Source organism: Myotis brandtii, unplaced genomic scaffold (assembly GCF_000412655.1).
Source record: "Myotis brandtii unplaced genomic scaffold, ASM41265v1 scaffold382, whole genome shotgun sequence".
NCBI classification, from domain to species: Eukaryota; Metazoa; Chordata; class Mammalia; order Chiroptera; family Vespertilionidae; genus Myotis; species Myotis brandtii.
In genome coordinates this window covers 318,502-333,741 of record NW_005364671.1, presented here as the reverse complement: position 1 = coordinate 333,741, position 15,240 = coordinate 318,502, and the positions used below count along the sequence as shown (strand labels likewise).

The 15,240-nt window shown below is 40.5% G+C and overlaps 1 protein-coding gene across 3 annotated transcripts in view; it reads left to right on the top strand.

Moving 5' to 3' along the window:
• ZFYVE9 (zinc finger, FYVE domain containing 9) overlaps positions 1-15,240 on the top strand; it is a 91,579-nt gene that overhangs the window by 64,800 nt on the left and 11,539 nt on the right. For all 3 annotated transcript variants that reach the window (XM_005872473.2, XM_005872470.2, XM_005872471.2), the window contains 5 exons: positions 1,660-1,764; positions 7,971-8,121; positions 10,673-10,753; positions 11,455-11,617; positions 14,531-14,636. In XM_005872473.2, the coding sequence (XP_005872535.1) occupies positions 1,660-1,764; positions 7,971-8,121; positions 10,673-10,753; positions 11,455-11,617; positions 14,531-14,636 (606 nt within the window). The remainder of the gene's footprint in view (positions 1-1,659; positions 1,765-7,970; positions 8,122-10,672; positions 10,754-11,454; positions 11,618-14,530; positions 14,637-15,240) is intronic.

Sequence of the window (15,240 nt, the reverse complement as noted above, 5' to 3'; positions counted from 1 at the left end):
AAGAGACTGGACAAAAATCGTACACCTATGGATGAGGACCGTGTGGAGGGGGTAAGGGCAGAGGGTGGGGTGGGAACCGGGTGGAGGGGAGCTATGGGGAGAAAAAAGAGGAACAACTGTAATAATCTGAACAATAAAGATTTAATTTAAAAGAAAATAAAGCATAGAGCATTCTGTCTTGTTTTTATTTTAAGCTAAGCATTCTGGAGTGTATCTAGAATATATCTAGAATCTGAAAACTTCTCACAACCTTTTGAACTGTTAACATCTGGGTCAAAATTATCACTGTCTCTTGCCTTGATTATTTTTATTATGTTTATCTGATCTCCTTCCGACGTCCCTGGCTAACCCTCAAACATTTCAGAATCCCCTATAACAACAGACACATGTGCTCAGCATTAATCTTCCCCCCTCCCCCGCCCCCAGATGGTGATGGTCATCCTGGCCTCAGTGTTGTGGTAGCATGGGATACTGGTCTTGTTTTTTTTCATATTTAAAACCAAATTTTTAATTACTCATTTCGTTAAATGTAAAGCCAACTCACATCTTTGTGTGAATACTGTCCAAGCACAAACCTGGCCAATAAATAGAAAATGTAGAGGTCCTTATGGTGGCCTATAAGACCCTGTGAAATCTAGCTGTTTGCTGTCACTTTGACCTCGACTCTTACCCCTCTTGCCCATTTTGCTTCAGCCAGACTAGATGGTGTGTGTGTGTGTGTGTGTGTGTGTGTGTGTGTGTGTGTGTGTGTTTACCCTGCAAATATTCATTCAGGGCCTAGGTTGTTCCAGGTATTTGGAATATAATTAGAACAAAACAAGAGAGAGTTCTTACCCTCTTGGAGCTTTCCTTAGCAGGAGGAGACAGTTAATCTATCTATCTATATAAAAGCCCAGCAACCGGCCCTAACTGGTTTGGCTCAGTGGACAGAGCATCAGCCTGTGGACTGAAGGGTCCCAGGTTCGATTCCGGTCAGGGGCATGTACCTTGGTTGCGGGCACATCCCCAGTAGGGGGTGTGCAGGAGGCAGCTGATCGATGTTTCTCTCTCATCGGTGTTTCTAACTCTCTATCCCTCTCCCTTCCTCTCTGTAAAAGATCAATAAAATATATTCTTAAAAATAAATTAAAAAAAAAGCTCAGCAACCGAACAGCAGAATGATCAGAATGACCCATCAACCAGTTGCTATGACGTGCATGGACCACCAGGGGGCAGACACTCAACGCAGAAGCTGCCCCCTGGTGGTCAGTGTGCTCCCACAGTGGGAGCGCCACTTGCCTGACTGGGATGAGCGGTGCTCCCACAGCGGGCTGATCCCCACAGGCCATGCCCCCACCAGTGCACAAATCTGTGCACTGGGCCTCTTAAAAAATAAATATGGAAAGTGTTAAGTGGTGTTAAAGCAGGGTAAGTATTCAAATATTTGTTTAATATTGTATATAAGAGGTATATGAAACTTAAATTTACTTATAAGAGTTTACAGTTTAATGAAGAGCTGGAGTACACATACCAGTACACAATGGGGCTCTCATTATTATTATTTAGATGAATTGAAGCTTTTCATTTTGACATTGTTTCCATTTTTGCTAATTTTATTACTGTAAATGGAATACTGTCATTGATTACTTCTTTATTCCACTTCAATCTGCTTTTGCCCAGGACTTCAGAAATTACCAGTATACATTGCCAATAGTTCAAGGTTTGGTGGTTGATATGGAAGTTCGGAAAACCAGCATCAAAATTCCCAGCAACAGATACAATGAGGTAAGATTTATCATGAAGCCCTGACCAGTTTGGCTCAGTGGATAGAGCGTCAGCCTACGGACTGAAGGGTCCCAGGTTCGATTCCAGTCAAGGGCATGTACCTTGGTTGCGGGCACATCCCCAGTAGGGGGTATGCAGGAGGCAGCTGATCGATGTTTCTCTCATCGATGTTTCTAACGCTCTATCCCTCTCCCTTCCTCTCTGTAAAAAATCAATAAAATATATTTTTTTTAAAGATTTATCATGAATTTGTATTTTTCATAGTTCAATGAAGTTGAAAAATAGAGAATTATTTATAAAGTTTATTTTTAATTAATTGACAGTGAAATCAGTTCATAATATTGTATGACTTAGATCCGTGGTCGGCAAACTGTGGCTCGTGAGCCACATGCGGCTCTTTGGCCCCTTGAGTGTGGCTCTTCCTAAGCCTTAGGAGTACCCTAATTAAGTTAATAACAATGTACCTACCTATATAGTTCAAGTTTAAAAAATTTGGCTCTCAAAAGAAATTTCAGTCGTTATACTGTTGCTATTTGGCTCTGTTGACTAATGAGTTTGCCAACCACTGACCTCTAGATCAATAATGGGGAAATTTATAATTAGCAAGATATTAAATTTGTGATTTATTTAGTCATTGGTTGTGCTTTTGACCTTTGGATGTTGTGATAATCAGTGATAGATTTGCTTTCTGATCAATATATAAAATAAACTTTATAATATTCATGGTGGAATCTCTTAATGGTTAAGCACAGGTCACTTTAAGTCCTGAAATGACATTTAAGTAAGGTTCCAGAAGCAAATGATTGCATCTTAAATTAAGCTGTATTTTGTAACTAAAATGAAATTGTGCATACTATATACATATTAACAGTTGCATAACCTTTACCTATTTGTCATGTGAAATCTTTCTTGAATTTAAAATTTTCTTAAAATAATTTCTGAAATGTCTAGTAGTAAACATTGTGGTTTAAAATAAGTGTTATTTTAAAACTTAGCTTGATATTATAATGGTTAAAATGTGTTATTTCTTTAAACTTGTGTTATTAGGCAGGGTGGTAACTCCCTGATTACTTCTTTCACTACTTCTTGGTATGAAATAATTTCCTCCTTCTCTCTCTTTTTTTTCTTTCTTCCTTCTTTATTCAGTCTTCTATTTACTTACTCATTTGTACTTTCAGTAAACATTGTGTACTTGTTATGCACTTAGAATCACACAAATGTTTTACTGGACTTAGAAGCTCAGGGCTCCGCATTGCTATGTGTGAGAGTGACCTATGTTAAGAAAGCCTTTACCCATGGTTTTCTCTGGGATGGCTTTTTTCAGGAGAATGGAAAATAGTAGCTAGTGTATGCTTAATTTTTTTTTCTGGGATACGATTAGCAGTTTTTAGCTTTTAGCCCTACGTGGAAATAAATATCAAGCATTAATATACTAGACTAGGTAGAGGCAAATCTTCAAAGTGAACTATAAAGAGAGTATGCTTTGAAAACTTGTTTTATTTCTCATATTTGAAGTTTTATTATTTGATTCACAAACATTGATTAAGCATATTCTGTGTTATGAAATACAAAGATGAGTAAGAACATTTTGCTTGCCTTTGGGAGCTTACTGTCCAGAAGTAAAATGATCAGAGGTCATCCCCAAACCGCTAACATAGTATATTACTATCCTTGGTGTTTGCAAGATGGTGCTTTGTGTTGGGAATTGGGTCTGCTTAATATATCTGCGAAAGCTATGAAGCTCCCCATAGTTATTTCAGTATTGACTGATGACATTCATGACAACAGCTGTCATTCATATTATTTGTCTTTATCTGAATTCTGTCTTCTGGGTTTATGATTGTGCAGTTTCAGAAATCTTTGTTCAAAAATAGTAACTGCATTTCTTGTCATTTATTACATTTCATTTTCAGTGAAGTTCACCAATTTATTGTCACTTATTTTTCTTACCTGATTTAGCAGACTGACTTCTCTTCTAATTTAGTTTTTGTTTCAATTCAACATAATTGTATCTATCACAGTCTTGGAGAATTGAACTGTGTTGTGTCTAATAAGTCTTCACTTCATATTTGAAAAAGCATATTTCATTATATACATTATTTCTTTAATCAACCACAACATTCTACTTTTCCTCTCATTCATTTTTTCATTTATACCCAGTCTTTATTACTTCCTAAACTGTGTTCCTTTTTTTGCTTTATAGCCCTTGCACAAGCTATTTTATTGATGCACACTTCCCCTCCTCTTCACCTGCCTAACGCTCACTCACTTTTTAAAATTTTTATTTTTGTTAACCCTCACCCGAGGATAAATATCCATTGATTTTTAGAGAGTGTGAAAGGGAGGGGGAGAGACTGAGAGAGAAACATTGATGTGAAAGAGTCACATTGATTGGTTGCCTCCTGCATGCGCCCCAACTGGGGCCAGGGATTGAGCCTGCAACCAAAGTACATGCCCTTGACCAGAATCCAACCCAGGACCCTTCAGTCCACAGGCCAACGCTCTATCCACTGAGCAAAATCTGCCAGGGCTAATTTTTCAGGTGTCAGTTTCAATAACATTTTCCTAGATAGGCTTTTGTTTAACTGCCAACTGGGATAATCCTCCTTGTTATAAGCATCCCTAGAATTCCACACATCCTGTGTGCAATACTCACTACAGATGGCCCTAAAATCTGAGGAGTATTATATTTTCTGGCTTTCAAGGAATACATTTATTTTCTCTTAGGAGGAATGGATAGTCCTCTTTTCAAAAGAATAATAGGAGTTGGTGAAATATGCAAAATAGGGCATAGAAGTGGTATTTCATTGACTATCGGTTAGCTGTTCCTAGTGCTATATGTGGAAGACAATATTTAACCACAGATATAAATTTGTGCCGAGCCAGCTCAGCCAGGTTCGGTGAGACTGAGAGGGGGCGGTGAAGGATTGAGAAAAGACAGACAAGAGAAAAAAGCTGGGTCTGGGTGGGACGCTGTCCTCTTTGATGGAGAGCTAGCGACAGCGACACAGACTATAAGCCAAGTCTTTATTTTATAGCCAGATTCCATGAGGCAAAGTAAGGGCATGTTCAAGATGTTTACAACATTCTCACGGGTTTCGAATCTACTCAGTTACCTGCACCTGAACTCTATCAAGCCCACATTACTCAGACACGTGGGGCCACGTGTTCGGACCATAGGTTCAAGCTTACAGCTATAGCCTTTGGTTATAATTGTGCTGGGACTTGCACATGGCTTTGCCACAAGAGGATCTTGCCCTCTCATTAGTCCCAGGCTTGAATCTGTCTAAACGCTGTGGCCGCTCTCCACATAAATTAAAATAAAAGGATCCCCAAGAAGGAGCCCTAGATGTTGTACCTCCACTGACTGCAACAGAAAGTCATGGCTGAACACAGCATGTTCAGAATAAGATTGTCCCATCCACCATGAACAGTGGCTCCAGAACACTGCTGCTAGCCAAATCCCTCCCAACCTTACTGCCACTTTTGGTCTTGAAACCACCAGCTCTGATCTCAGATGGTCAAGAATCCATAAGAAGTCCTGGGCTCCTGAGGCATCCTTCATCTCTCACAATTGTAATATCTGTCTGTGTTCATCTCCCTGAACCTCTCACTCATTTCAGAATACCCAAAGCTTAGTCCTTTTAAGTTCATTTGTCTCTGACCATTTCCTTGGTGATCTGTCCAGTCCTCTGGCCTTAAATACTGTCTCTCTGCTGATGTCTTCTAAGTGTCATTCTCCAGCCTGAATCTCTCTCCTGTTTTGTGGACTTGAGTGTCTTACTGCCCACTTGACAGCTCTATTTGAGTAGGCATCTTAAGCTTAGCAAGTTCAACTCTGACCTCTTACTCTTCCCTCAAAACCTGCTCTTGATGTAGCAGTCCCTAAGTCCATGGTTGGCAAACTGCGGCTCGCAAGCCACATGCGGCTCTTTGGCCCCTTGAGTGTGGCTCTTCCACAAAATACCACGTGTGGGCGTGCACGTACAGTAAGTTTCAATCGCACTGTACGTGCACGCCCACACGTGGTATTTTGTGGAAGAGCCACACTCAAGGGGCCAAAGAGCCGCATGTGGCTCGTGAGCCGCGGTTTGCCGACCACTGCCCTAAGTTAATGACAGTGCTGTCCTTCCAGTTACCAGGCCCAAAACTTTGGAGTCATCTGTCTTAATATTAAGATGTCAAAAATACTTAAAGTGATCTATAGGTTAAATGCAAGCCTTATCAAAATTCCAATGGCTTTTTAAATTAAAATATATTTTAGCCCTAGCTGATTTGGCTTAGTGGTTAGAGCATCAGACTTAGGACTGAAGGGTCCGGGTTCGATTCCAGTCAAGGGCACATGCCTGTGTTGTGAGCTTGATCCCCAGTAGGGGGCATGCAGGAGGCATCCAGTCAGTGATTCTCTCTCATCATTGATGTTTCTACTCTCCCTCTCCCTTCCTCTCTGAAATCAATAAAAATATATTTTTAAAAAAGAATTGAAAAGGGGTACTCATAACAAGTACATTTACACATGTGTTCACAGTAGCACTATTCATGGTAGTAAAAAAGTGGACATAGCCCAAAGGTCCATGGGTGGAAGGATAAATAAATTGTGGTATATATACATCTAACCTTTGAACAACACAGGTTTTAACTGGGGTGGGGGGGTCCATTTATATGTGCATTTTTAAATAAATATAGTCATTCCTCTGTATCCCCAAGCTTCGTATCTGAGGATTCAACCAACTGCAGATCCAAAACAGTATTTTCGATCCATAATTGGTATCCGTGAATGTGGAGGTCCAACTGTCAGCATTGTTCTACTTGAGAATCCACAGATTTTGTTATTCGCAGGGGTCCTGGAATCAATCCCTCATGGATACCAAGGGACTGTACTTAATTTTGGGGGGAGTCAAAAGTTATAGGTGTATTTTTGACTGCACAAGGGATCAGTAACCCCTCTGTTGTTCAAAGGTCAACTATATATAATGAAATATTATTCAGCCATAAAAATAAATGTTACGCCACGGAAGAGCTTCAAAAACTTTATTCTAAGTGAAAAAAGCCAGACGTAATGGTCACATACTGTAATGTTCCATGATATGAACCATCCAGAATAAATGCGTGGAGACAGAGTGCAGATCGGTGTTTGGAGGGGGAGTGAGGAGACACTGGTTCACGAGCAAGGCGTTGTACTTCTGGTGATGGGAATGATTTGGAACTGGGTAAGGTGGTGGTTGCCCAACATTGTGAATGTATTAAATACCACTGAACTGCTCACTTTAAAATGGTTAACTTTATATCATGTAAATTTCACCTCAGTAATATTCTTTTTAGTGTATTGATACAGGAATATAAAAGGTATGCAAACACTCATCTGATATTTTTAACACTGTAGCAATGCAGTTTATAACATAAGAGGGATAGGGGAGTGAAACAAAATAAAAATTTTGGACTAGTTTTTCAAAAGATCAAAGCCATTTTAAAGGATTGAATCAGAAAGTTGGACAAATGGGATGGCATGAAAGAAAAAATGGGTGATAAAAACAAATTATTATTAGCTTCTTTCAACCAGAAGCCAGAGTTCAGCATCAAGATAATATAAGCTCAGTTTTGTTTATTAGACACAAAATGGTGGCCTGTGAATTTTTAGGTTAGCTTCAGAATTATTTAACATATTTTGATAAGAACAAAGCAAAATTTTGGTAAATGACTCATTGAAGATGTCAAGCATAAATTAGTAAAACTAAGAAACAATGGAGTTTACATCTTTTAGAGGAAAGGCCTCACTCCTTAGTATGGATGTGGAAAAAGAAGGCAGATACACTTTAATATGGGACATTCTTTTGACTTAGAATTTCAGTATTTATATCTTCAGAGAACCCACTGAATGATAGAAACTGCTGTAGTTCGCTAAACTAATTTTAGTTGCTTGTGTTCAGTGCAGCAATAAAAGACAAAAGAATGCAAAATGTGTCATATGCCTAAGCTGTAATACGAATCACCTATAAACTATACAGGGAATTTTTGTATGTTGATTTTTGGGCTAACAGTGACTGATCTTTCACTCTGTTTTCATTATTTGGTAGCCCCTTTATCACTGTAATAAATAATAATACTCTGTTTTGTCTTTGAGAAGGTGAAGGAGTTGTGCCATATCAGACCCAAAAAAAAGCCCATTCTTGGCAGAGAAGAAAGCTAACCCTCTTTTTTGTTTGCAGGTGATGAAAGCCATGAACAAGTCTAATGAGCATGTCCTGGCAGGAGGTGCCTGCTTCAATGAGAAGGCAGACTCTCATCTCGTGTGTGTGCAGAATGATGATGGAAACTATCAGACCCAGGCCATCAGTATTCACAACCAGCCCAGGAAGGGTGAGTAATTGTGCTGATGGAGATGATGAGAATGGAAGATTGTACTGGACTTGGAGATTGGGTATCTCAGCCCCATTACATGTACTTTCTAGAAGGGTGACCACAAACAACCTGATTAAGTTAACATTTCCAAGCTTATTTTCCAGGTTACATTGGCATCTCTGTTATTGAGGGGAACATTCAAAAGTACTGCCTCAGGATATTGACAGGGCCAGCATTGATATCTGAAGGGAGGAGACTAGGCCCCATGGTGAAAATATACTTAGATTTGGGGCTTGTTGAATGACCATACTCAAAGAATGTTAATTAGTATGTCGACAGGAAGGAAGGTTTCTAGGTTCAGTGGCACTTGGATTGTGGTCTCATCACTTAGGAGATTGTTAGAAATGAAGAGTCCACTCCCCAGATCTGCTAAATCAGAATTTGCATTTTAACACAATCCCTATGCAATTCAAATACACATTAGAATTTAAGAATCACTGCTCGGTGTGACATTTTCTCAAGTGTCTTATCAGGTTCTATGATTTTAAAACATATTCATATAAGTAGATGGACGTTTTGCTTAATACATTAAACTGAGAAATCCCGAGATAAATCAGTTTAAACAGATTTTTTACTACAGTTCTTTTTCAGAGGCTTTAACGAGCCAATGTGTACTGTGATTTTCCAAAAGGAGGGTAGTGTGGAGCCCTTCCTAAATTGATTTGACCATAAGTCTCTTTCCCCTCAGAATATCTCCTAAAACTAGCTTTCTTTAGTATGCTTTATGAAACACTTCTCTAGAAGACATACTGTAAGTCACTTTCTTTAATATATATTTAAAATCAGTTATTTAGCCCTAGCCGGTTTGGTTCACTGGATAGAGCGTCAGCCTGGGGACTGAAGAGTCCCGGGTTCGATTCTGGTCAAGGGCATGTACCTTGGTTGCAGGCACATCCCCAGTAGGGGGTGTGCAGGAGGCAGCTGATCGATGCTTCTCTCTCATCGATGTTTCTAACTCTCTATCCCTCTCCCTTCCTCTCTTTAAAAAATCAGTAAAATATATTAAAAAAAATAAAATCAGTTATTTAGTTAGTAAAGGTATAAAAGATATGTAGCACATATATATTCAAATACCATATCCAAAATAAGGTAGGTGATAAGTCCACAGAGCTCCCTATTAGTCAAATCTTACTTAGAATATTTAATAAGTTCTGGATATCTTTAATGTAATTGATGATGTCCATTGGTAAAACTGGATGATCTTCAGAGGATGATTCAAGGCATGTGAGAAATCTGGAAACTAGGTCAAAGAAAGACATCCTGACTGAAGTATAAATGTTTTACCTGAAAAAGTACAAATAGCTATCTCTATTTTCAAGGTTTTCTGTTATGTGGAAATAAGATTCAACTTTCTCTGAATAGCTACAAAAGGCCAAAACCAGCACCATTGGGTGAAAGTAACAAGGATCTAGATTTAGGCTCAATTTGAGAGCATTCTCTATAACTGAGAGTTACCCAGGAGTAGAATGGACTGCCGTGCGCTGTTGTGGGCTCCTTGTCAGTAGGAGCCTCAACAAAGGCTGGCTGACCTACCTATTAGAAATACTGGGGGCCAGGGGGTAGGGAGCTGGAACAGCTCAGTCCAATTTAAGATGTGGAGAAATAGAGTGTAGAGAAGTTTTCATAAACCTAAATGTATTAAATATCTATTCTTTTATGAAGAGTCAGTGGTATCAGGTGTTTGTCTTTCAAATAGGTGCTTGTGTTTTTAATAGCTCCACTTCGTAAATAAAATAGTTGGCAACCATATGTCAATATTTAAAATATATTTGACCTAAAAAACACACACCTGGAAACCAGTGACTTTAGATCAGGGGTCAGAAGACTTTTTCTGTATATTTTAGGCTTTGCAGGCCTGTAGTCTTTGTTGTCACGGAACTACTCAGCTCTGTGACATCATATTTCAAAAACGGCCATAGACAATGTGTATATGAATGGACATGGCTGTGTTCCAATATAATTTTACTTAGAAAAACAGGCTTCAGTCCAAGCCCAGGACTTGACCACTAAGATTTCTCTGCCTGTAAAATTCTTTGATTCTTGATTGTAGGAAGAACAAAAAAAAAAAATGGGAGCGTGTATCTTTTTTTATTTTTTTAATATATTTTTGATTTCAGCAGAGAGGAAGGGAGAGGGAGAGATAGAAACATCAGTGATGAGAGAGAATCACTGGTTGGCTGCCTCCTGCACACCCCACACTAGGGATCAAGCCTGTAACCCAGGCTTGTGCCCTGATGGGGAATCGAACCAGGACCTCCTGGTTCATAGGTCGATGCTCAACCACTGAGCCACGCTGGCTGGGTGGGAGCGTGTATCTTAAAGCCTTATTCCCTGCCTATCACAAGCATCCGGATTATTGGTTACTTGTATATTATGGTGTACAGAGTTGTTGTTTCTTGTCTTCTGGATGATGATGGTTGGATTCCCAATGACTAAATATTTTATTATTGTTCTCAGTCTCTCAATTTCAGGGTCTGTCTTCATCAAACTATTTCTTTTGTTGTTTTAGTGACTGGTGCCAGTTTCTTTGTGTTCAGTGGCGCTCTGAAATCCTCTTCAGGCTATCTTGCCAAGTCCAGTATTGTGGAAGGTAAAGAATGAGTTACTTACTGCACATACAGTAGTTCAGTCCTATTTGTACAACTGAAAAGCAAAGGATACTAAAGGAAGCTTTGACATTTTTGCCATAGAGTTCTGGACTCATTATTTATTCCGTAGCATCTCACTCTTCAGCTACTTAAAACTGTCATAATAGTGGTTAGTTCTCCAAAGAAGGAAGTAAGTGATAGAGATACCGTGGGACGGTGCTCTTAGAACTACCCTGCACAGAAGCGGGTAGGAATTGGGGGGTGGGAGGGAATAAACGTGTGTGGAATGGCACTAATTATTTAAGAGATGGCCTTTCAGAGCTTTGGGATAGGTACCCAAGGGGACATAGTCTAAGTTTAAATATATCATTGGGCGCGAATCTGTAAACATGTAGATGTTACCCACACGAATGTCACAATCATCATTTGGGATAAGGAGAAACTCTTCCTTGTTGTCTAAAGTGAAATCAACAGGCAAGTGTTTTAAACAGAACACATCTCGGCACTCGCTCCTCATAGCACTTTCAGTGAGGAAGAGCTCAGCTCAAAGCACAACACCTGCTCGTGTCTGTCCACTGTAGAGAGCAGAGCAGAGTTTCACATTTAACGTAGAGGGGTTTGCTAGGTTCCAGATCCGCTTTTCACTGCCTCTCTCCCTGGCTTTTCATTGTTTTCATCGGTATTATCTGGTGCTGATCCTCAGATGGCGTCATGGTCCAGATCACTGCAGAGAACATGGATGCCTTGAGGCAGGCGCTGCGAGAGATGAAGGACTTCACCATCACCTGTGGCAAGGCGGACGCCGAGGACCCCCAGGAGCACATCCACATCCAGTGGGTGGATGACGACAAGAACGTCAACAAGGGGTAAAGGCAGCAAACTCCCCCCTTGAGGCATGTAGTTACGGCTGGGCTCTGGGTCTGTCTGCACTGATGTGTTACAACTTCACTGGAAGCCCTGCCTAAGAGGCTGCCTTTAAATTTCTGGTTTCTTGGCTTCATTTCTGAAGGAGTTTCTGTGCATATTTTTGAAGGGAGGAAACTTTGACTGTTTTACAAAACAATTTCTCTAAAGTTATTGAGATAATAGTAATACCTAAGCCTTGTATGGTTTGCAGAGCACTTTTACTAACATTGTTTAATCTGATAGAACTAGTGATATTAGTATTCCAGAGGAGTAAACTAGCACCACAAGGCTAACCGCCTCCACAAAGCGAGGGAGTGGCAGGCGGGACCGCCTCCCTGGGCTGCAGATGCTGTACTCTTTCCCAGTCAGGGCAGCTCTTGTTCTGAAGGTTCAGGCCCAGACCCTGGAGCCGCCTGTATCTCATGCCCTGTACCTCATCTAACAGTAAATGCTGTTCGCTTTACTTCAAAGTACATATAGACTCTTATTACTGCTTCTTCCTACCTCTACTGCCATCATCCCAGTTCAGGCCACCATTGTTTGGTCTGCATTATTGCAGTAGCCTCCTAATTGGTTTCTTTGTTTCTAGTCTTGGCCTGTCCCCTCTTCCCAGCCTATTCTGTTTCCAATTCTACAGTGTTGCTCCTCTGCTCAAAACCCACCACTGACTTCCATTCAGGGTCAAAATCAAAGTCTTTGCGACCTCGAAGGCCTTACGCAATCTGCGTCCCCCGCCCCACTCTTACTTCTCAAGCAACACCTGCCTTCTTGTGGGGACACGTCAACTAGACTTCTGTCCTGGCACTTGCTGTTCTCTCAGCTTATGCTTTGCCCCTGGGTAGCCACCTGAGTCACTCCCTCACTGCCTTCAGAAGGCCTTCTGTGGCCAACCTGTGTAAATAATAACCGTCATACACATTCTTCCACCCCCAATTCCTATCCCCTTTCTGTGCAGAATAGTTCTAAGAGCACTTATAAGTTTCTAACAAACAAAAATTTTTACTTACTATATTGTCCCTGGGATGTAAGCTCCATGAGGACAGGGACTTTTGTCTGGTTTATTTACTGCTACCAGTATATTACCAGCACCCAAAGCACTGTCTGGTACCTAGCAGTTACTTTAAACATTGATTGAATAAATGAATATATTATACCTCATTGTATTAAGCTTTCTCCCATCCATCCTCTATCCATCCACCCATCCATCCTTTAGGCAATAATAATTCCACGTGCGGAGATACAAAAATGAATTACATGTGGTTCCAGCTGATAAGTGGCTCAGTCTCGTTTTGAAATAGTTATAAGTGCATCAAGCATGGAAAATGCTCATAGAAAACACTGTAGGATGCAGTGAAGATTAAAAAAAAGGAGAGCAGAAGCTTGGCAGAGGTGATAGGGCAGCATTCAAGAATGACTCCATAGAGAAATGGCTGTTGCTTTAGCTGAATCTGGTAAGATGAGTGGGTATTTGCCACATAGCTCTGGGAGAGGAGGCATTCCAGTCTGAGGGAATAGCAGACCCAAAGGTAGGTAGAGGGTGTTTACAGCACGGCACAAAAACTTACTGAACAAAAAGAAGCAATTTCTAAAGCATTGAGTACATTTGCCTGTTTTACAAATAACCCTTTATCTTCCCATACTTCACTGGCAAATTTAATTTCAAATTCAGTTTGTTTAATTCTCCATTACAGTTGGAAATGAACATGATTATTAGGACCAAAAAATTGATCATTTGAAAATCTGATGCCATAACATATTGGTAACTAAAAACAAGCAGGCAGTTTCTTTCTACAACAAGTGCCATTGGCAGCATCTTAGGAAACAGGACAAGAACCAGTCACGGAAGACTGGAACTCGGGAGTTTAGTTTGTAGTGTACAAATGGAACATTTTCCAGCTTGTCCTTCTGTCTGCATATCCTCTCTTGAAAAAGTACTCATCAACTAAGAGTGTTCTTTCTGATGAATTAGCAATTAAACTTAATATTGTTTAAATAATTTCAATTCAAGTGAATGACGTGAATCCCTGATATTGAAATTTAAGTTAAATTTCATCTTACATACGTAGAGATTGGAAAACATAAACAGGTTTTAAAATTGTTAGGAAGAGTTTGGAATCTTTGTGATTCCATTGTTAATCCTTATCACCAATGAGTGTGCATCTCCAGTTATTTATACTTGTTATATTTTGGAGAGGAAATGACTAAAAAGTGGGCCTTTCTATTCAGGAATCTAGGAATGATAATTTAGCACTAAAGGGAATTTGTTGTGATAAATAAAACAGATACTTGTTCACCAGTTCACATCAGCACTGTCATAATGAATATACTCGGTTAAATAATTCTTTTAATCAACAAACATTTATTAAACTACTATGTTCCAAGTAATGTGTCCAAACTGAGAATATAGCACACAAAGGTAAGTATATCATATTCCTTTCAGAAGTTCATTTGTAAGACGGATACACAAAATGTGTGGTGAGTATAACGTGATGGGTGTCATTATAGTCAGGAGCAGAGTACTGTGACAGAGCAGAGGGGAGAGCAAGATTGAGGGGCAGGGAGGCTGTGCATTCACTGAAGGAAGGAATGCTGCAAGGAGAGAGCAGGTTTGAGTAAACAGTTCTTCATATTAAAATAACCAGCTCCTGGAATCATGAGTCCTTCTTTGTATGTGTGTTCTTTGAATTATTTTAGTGAGCCCTTCACATGAGCACTCTGTTCATACATGTTTGTGTAGTGGCTTCTTGCTGTGATATGTTGATCAGATGTGTTTGGCAAGGTGCCCAGTGTAATTAGTTGCAATATTTGATAAGAGAAGTGGCTCTTCTGACTTCCAGAGCTGCTTCCATCTCTCTTCTTTGCCTCTATTTTAGTGTCATAAGTCCTATAGATGGGAAGTTAATGGAGTCTATCACAAGTGTGAAGATATTCCATGGATCAGAGTATAAGGCAAATGGAAAAGTCATCAGATGGACAGAGGTAAGGAGATAAAACTTGGCATTCTTGACCTGCGTTGAGCACAACTTTTAATAGGTCCAGAGACACATTCTGGTCTGATTCTGGAGGATAATAAAAAAAAAGTCTGTCTGTCTACTATACTGCAGTTCCCTCTGGTCTGTCTGAGCTCACCGGCAAGAAATGCCACCAAGTGCAGGCCGCAGCACTGATGTCTGCTGCTGCCTGTGCACAGCTATTAGGGCAGCGGTTCTTAACCTGTGGGTCGCGACCCCTTGGGGGGGGTCTAACGACCCTTTCACAGGGGTCGCCTAAGACAGTGGTCGGCAAACCGTGGCTCGTGAGCCACATGCGGCTCTTTGGCCCCTTGAGTGTGGCTCTTTCACAAAATACCACATGTGGGCTCGCACGTACAGTGTGATTGAAACTTCGTGGCCCATACGCAGAAGTCAGTTTTCGGCCTGGGCGAGTCTATTTTGAAGAAGTAGCGTTAGAAAAAGTGGCGGGTGTCGGTTGGTCAGGCGACAGAAGATGTGGCTCAGGCGGCCTCGGGATATGCAGCGCGGGGGAGGCGCACGTGATTCATGCACGAGTTGAGTGAGCCAGTCAGTCAGCAGTCTCATGTGCA